The sequence below is a fragment of the Phalangium opilio genome, unplaced genomic scaffold (assembly GCF_054372755.1).
Source record: "Phalangium opilio isolate 3A_F unplaced genomic scaffold, DU_Popi_V2 ptg000209l_1, whole genome shotgun sequence".
Lineage (NCBI taxonomy): Eukaryota > Metazoa > Arthropoda > Arachnida > Opiliones > Phalangiidae > Phalangium > Phalangium opilio.
In genome coordinates this window covers 5,826,779-5,833,002 of record NW_028324217.1, presented here as the reverse complement: position 1 = coordinate 5,833,002, position 6,224 = coordinate 5,826,779, and the positions used below count along the sequence as shown (strand labels likewise).

Sequence of the window (6,224 nt, the reverse complement as noted above, 5' to 3'; positions counted from 1 at the left end):
AATTTTTCTGTACGATTTTCGATTACGAATTAAATGCCAAAAAATATATTAGCGTCGGGCACAAGGCTTAAAAGATGCTTGTATTTGAATTCAGCCACGTGATTCTTAATTTCTTCTGATGGACGTTTTTGATACTGTTCAAATGCACGTTGAAATTAGAAGAGTTATGCTTATCTGATTCGTTTTCGTGTTGATTCCGAAACAAGAAATTGGTACCGTCATTCATTATATTTAAAATGGAAGACAGACCACACAACCGCTGCTTCTAAGTTTTCTATGCTTTTGATAACAAGTAATGAAGGTGGGCGTTGTTAAGCAGTCAGTCATGACGTTTATAGATATAGATAAACCAGTATTACCTTTGAACTGTTTCAATTTCTTTTATATTTGTTTGTATTGTAATTTTAACTAGAGTATAACTCATGAAATATTTTTATTTTATCCAACCAACGCCAATAAACATACATTTATTATCACTCACAATCATTCTTTCTTAATCCGTAGCTTATGACGCACTTCTTTATCTCACTCTCCTGATAATTCTAGAGGGCCGGTAGGCCCTTCTAGATAAGATCCCACACCCTCCCGTAATGTTAAATGAAAATTCACAGATTTTCGCCGATTTTCCCATAGGAATAACATGGGGTTTTTGGTGCTCCTGTACATCGAATCATTTAAAAACTAAAGCGTAGTTACGTTTCGGAATACTTTCAAATTAACAAGTAACTATTCAAGGTGTGCCTTTTTCAAGTTTCATCAAAATTAATTAAGTCTAAGTATGTAAATTTAATTAAAAATGCAAGTACCTCAAAAGATTATTCTACAGCAGACGACGCTAATTGTTCATTACTCTACAGTAGACGACGCTAATTTGCCATTTCACCGCCTTGAAACTTTAACTTGATATTTTTCAATAAATATAACACTATATTTATTAAAAATTTCTCTGGCGGGTCTATTTTTCGTTTAATTATGTGTCTCGGTTGAAATTCTATACTTAAGATGCCTTTTTAATTTATATTTTAGATGTTAGTTTCGACCAAGGCTTAAGTTGCCTTACTTAGGCCATGGATTTATAATAGAAGCTTACGCTTCATGGATATTTCACTGTAGCCTTCAGTAAGGCATAAGGATAGATGGATCAGTGTTGGAAATAAGGATTTTTTTAAAACTGGACCTGTGGCCTAGGTATTTTAATTAAAATAACTGGCCACGGTGCCACTCACTGTAAACGTACAAGGGCAGTGAACGCAATGTCATGGATAATTGTAATCGTAGAGTGGACTGTAAAAGATACGGATTTGATAGTTTAAAAATCGTGGCAGGATGTTGGTTTTGAAGTTGACTATTAAGCTCGGGTTCTAAAACGAATTGTGAGCCGTATCTTATAAGAATTAGTAGAAGCAGGGGTAAATAACGAAAGGAGTTAGAGACGCTAGCTTCCGTAGTGTAGAATACAGTGGGACCTTGAAACGTCATAGAATTTGTAACTAACGTAGTGCCATCTTTGGAACTGTATTGTAAATAGGACCAGAACCTTAAAAGTTCTGCCTTAAAATCTCGCGCCGCAAGGTATTCTGGGTAAAGTAAAATGGCGGGTGTCGATGTTGTGAAGTCGTCTCATAAATCATCCCTATATAATTAGCATATTCAATCTCGAGAAAAAAGCGATTTAAAGAAGAAAAATAAGTCAACAATTTGCAATTTGAAGCCGGGGAAATCCTCACAATGTGTTCAAACTTGTTTTGCCGTAAGTGCGCGGTTACAGAGTTGGCCCAATGAGCCAAGGCTTAGTGATTTTTCCGAGTCAGTGCCAGTGGGAACTGTGGGATCAGGATCATCGACTGTATCTGTTACTAAAGAAATTAAAACAACTAAAACTGTATTGAAGGATGCAAAAACGACATTTAATTCCATTTCATTATCGAATAAGGAATTTACCAACTTTAAAGTTGCATGTTTCTAATTCAAGTGCACCTTAATGAATAAACTTTACTCTAAGCCTAATTATCACTCAGTCGTAAGCAGACGAACACTAGCAGACAGTAGAAAATCGATATCCCAGAATGACTTTCGAAACTTTGCTGCCACGCTATTGGTTGGAAAATATCATACCTATTTTGAATTATAGACGGCGTGACCGAGGCGTTTTCTCTTTTCTGTGTCTACGTTTGAAAGTCCCACTGTATTCTACACTACGGAAGCTAGCGTCTCTAACTCCTTTCGTTATTTACCCCTGGTAGAAGTGTAGAACCATTTTTAACCTCGTCCTAGAAGTGAAAAATTTCGCATTTCAGGCAAAAAATTATTTTATAATAGATTAATACAAATGCAGACTGAAGGAACAGATATTATATAGAAAAGGACTTGGTTTGCCCAAGCCTGAAAAACAAAACGATAAGAGTTTTTTCCAGTTGACTGAAGCGCGGATATTTTATTTTTCTATATAATTTTAAAGACAATCCGTATTTTACTACTCTTTAGAATTTAATTCAATCTCCTGATTTTACTGCTAATGGATTTATTTCCTATAAATTAATTGAAATAAAAAATTCCTTATCTCAGATTTTTCAACAATTCCATTTTCGTAAAATTTTATCATGAAAAATCTGAGATAAGTAATTTTTTATTTCAATTAATTTATAGGAAATAAATCCATTAGCAGTAAAATCAGGAGATTGAATTAAATTCTAAAGAGTAGTAAAATACGGATTGTCTTTAAAATTATATAGAAAAATAAAATATCCGCGCTTCAGTCAACTGGAAAAAACTCTTATCGTTTTGTTTTTCAGGCTTGGGCAAACCAAGTCCTTTTCTATATAATGTAGAGGAGGCGTAAGGAGATTACACGTGAAACTTTGAAATTGTGTACAATAGTTTTGCAAATTCCTAAACCTTCCTGAAAAAATATAACAATTACATTTTCTCATGAAAAATCGCTTTGTATTATGTTTAACAGCAAAATATTCTACTTAGACCTCTTCATCATGGATATATTTATACTACATATTATGGATTCCCGTGTCTTACCTTCCACACGGTGTTTAGCAAGGCCAAGGCAAGATGTGACTTCCAACCCCCCCCCCCCCAACTTGTTAGTGAGAGGGAAATTCGTATTTTCTCTTCTTGCTCTTGGGCGAGATTTCAAACCCACCACTCAGGATTCTTCGGAGAGATATAATTTCTTTCCCCACGTGACCTAGTTGCTAAGGTCTTAACGCACCTTTTTGGCTTAGTTGGGAATCCGTAATACGTTATATTTATCCATAACGGTAGGAAACGGTTTCGAAACGTCTGGTGTAAACGCCGCTTTAATGTTTAAACCACTGAAATACGTTCCAAAAACATTATTCTCACTTGAATAGAAAATACACCAGTAGTATTTAAAATTAAACATTTGTTTTTAATGAAATACAATGGCAACAGTAATGATTTTTGTGATAAATTAATAATGGTACAAAGTTTATAAATATATATATTTTGTATATAAGCCCTCAAATGTTATACTCGCTCGCGTTGAATTTAGTTTTAAAATTCACAACAAAGGTTTGGATTCATTAACGTTTTAATACGTAGTACTAATAGTTAATTGATATTTAAAATAATTTATAGCGATCATATTTTGAGAGGCTCGCGAAATGTTTTCAAAACTTAGTGGCTTCAACATCGTCTTCTTCCACGTCTAAAGTGATGGCGTCAGGGTCATCTTCTAACACTTTGGTACTTTTTTCTAACGTTGAATTATTTAAATTATCCATTTTAATCGACGTTTGATTGTCACCAACGAAAGCTTCGTTAACTGCACCCGTCGACTTTTTACGGTTCATTCTTAATACGTTCGCGATTTCGTCACCTTGCTGGCGAGCGAAACTTACAAATACCTGCAATTAAATAATTGTTAATTAGCGTTTTACAAACGTTAATGGGGTAGAATTAATTTCTTTTTTTAGTGGGTACTTAAAGGGTATGCGAATTTACAATTTCATATCATATTTTAGCACGAAAGTGGTATTATGTTTCACTTTCAAGTCTCTACTTTCAAAATATCAAGTTTTTGAACCAAAGTTTCTAATTTTAAAATCCATTGAGAAATCACGAAAACTCATTTTTGATATATCAACAATTTTTGTCTTGTCGAGCTTGTTTGCCTGTTTTATGACATCACTATGACGTGAGGAAAAAAAGCGCGGGAAAGTCGGGGAAACCTATTTGCGCGAGGTATACGCGTCTTGAGCTTCTCGCCAGTCTAAACTCTGGGTCTGATAGAGTGGCACCATCTCACGTGAAAAAATATATCTGTGACGTCGGACTGCAGGAAACATTTTAGCCTTTCTTAAATAGAGGATTTCAAATAATTTCATATGAAGCATTTTCAAATGCATATTGCCAAATAACCAGAAATCGGAGAATTAAAAGCTTGATATTTTTGAATTCACAGAAATTAATTCTATATTTTACTATATAAATCAGAGATTTTTCAAACGAAGCTTCTCATTCCCTTTAAATGAAAGATCTTTGCGGGGTGATTAAAGTTAATTACTATTGTCAATCTCACCTGATCAAGTGTAGTTTGACTAATTGAGAAATCCTTGATACCCAGTTTCTCTTGGTTTAGTTCCAAATGACCGAAAATGTCGTGTAGAGGAATATTTTTCTCGGGAAGACTAAATTCTATCATGTTGTAATGTTGCGCCTGAAAGAAAAAATTCCATTATTTTTCTGTGGTTTTCAGAATTTTTTTAAAGGGATAATAGCCTATGAATCTGTCATTAAATTATACATTAAAGTCTTAGTTATCGAGTAGAATATAAGAGATATAGCCTTTGATAACGATACATCCAACAGCCAATTTTAGGTTATTTTTTCTTTTCTTTTGTTATCCATATTAAAGTCATATAACCAACTTTTCACATTTTCAAGTATTTAAAACTATCAAAACCTTATGGATGGTGATCGAAATGAAGGCTATTTATCCCTTTAAACAGTAATCAATCTTACCCTTAGAATGGCGCTAGGAAAGAACGCCATCATGAAATCTATGATAATACTCAAATCATAGACTGACTCCATTACCCGTAAGGTTATCGTATATCCTGTTCCGAATCTATGATTTTTAATAGCATAATTAGAACCAGTTCAAAAAGACCTTTCAGTAGAGTATAAACTCGTAATTGCCAAAAGTTGCAATCTTGGAATGCTTCCCGTTTAACATTGGCAAAACCGCTTTTCAATGAGGAGTTCGATACATTCCAAGACTGAACTTTTGTAAATTTTGTTTCTTACTTGTATTTTAAAAGTTGGGGCGACCCTAGACATTTTATCCTGCCATTTACCATAATGGCAAGCCTAGAACATAGAACGTCGCACTCTTCCATGCTATGAGAGGTCAATAAGACTGACCGGTTGTCTTTGACTGTCTGAAGAACGTTGTTCCAGACCAGTCTTCTGGTTACCGGATCCATTCCGGTTGTGGGTTCGTCCAGTAGGACAATTTGCGGATTACCAAGCATAGAGATGGCGGTACAAACCTTACGTTTGGTACCTCTACTTAGCGTACCAACGTGGCGGTTTGTGTAAATTTTCAACTCGAATTTGGCCATGGCTTTTTGAACTACCATTTTGAGATCATTTTTGGGTATTCCTCGAAGTTTACCGTAAATTATGAAATGTTGCTCGGGGCTTAGTAGATCGTCTAATGCATCCGCTTGGGGACAGTAGCCAAGTAATTCGCTGTTGTTTGATAACACTTTGGAAATTCTGTGAGAAAAATGACCCAGAATTAGAACCTTATGTGAATTTGAAGGAAGTGGTTTTATTGTTCGTATGTTTTATGGCTTACTTCTCTCCACCAATGAACGCTTGTCCGGATGATGACGTAATATGTCCAGTTAGAATACGGAACAGTGTTGTCTTACCAGCTCCGTTGACACCCAGTAACCCAAAACACTATAATGTATAATTCATATTAATTTAATTAACTTATACTCCCGGGTTTCGACACCAGTTTTTTCTTCAAAATCGTACCTCTCCATTGGGTATTCCAAACGTGACGTTATTGACAGCCACGTGTTTACCAGCTTCCCCGTCGAAAACTTTCCGGACATTCTTAATCTTCAAGACGTCATTTTTGCTGGCGTCACTCTCTACGCGTTTGCGTTCTTCGGCCACGTCACTGTCATCTTGCGGTACTTCACCCTTGAACTTTGGTCTGCAAAGGCTTAGGT

The 6,224-nt window shown here is 35.3% G+C and overlaps 1 protein-coding gene across 1 annotated transcript in view; it reads right to left on the bottom strand.

Annotated features, from left to right (window-relative positions):
* Positions 1–3,382: 3,382 nt before the first annotated feature.
* Positions 3,383–6,224, bottom strand: part of LOC149618654 (uncharacterized) — a 57,425-nt gene continuing 54,583 nt past the window's right edge. Inside the window, exons 64-69 of the mRNA XM_089855462.1 lie at positions 6,025–6,208; positions 5,840–5,946; positions 5,284–5,757; positions 4,999–5,104; positions 4,556–4,693; positions 3,383–3,881 (exon numbers count right to left, since the gene is read on the bottom strand). Coding sequence (XP_089711588.1) covers positions 3,645–3,881; positions 4,556–4,693; positions 4,999–5,104; positions 5,284–5,757; positions 5,840–5,946; positions 6,025–6,208 — 1,246 coding nt within the window. The 3' untranslated portion in view covers positions 3,383–3,644. The remainder of the gene's footprint in view (positions 3,882–4,555; positions 4,694–4,998; positions 5,105–5,283; positions 5,758–5,839; positions 5,947–6,024; positions 6,209–6,224) is intronic.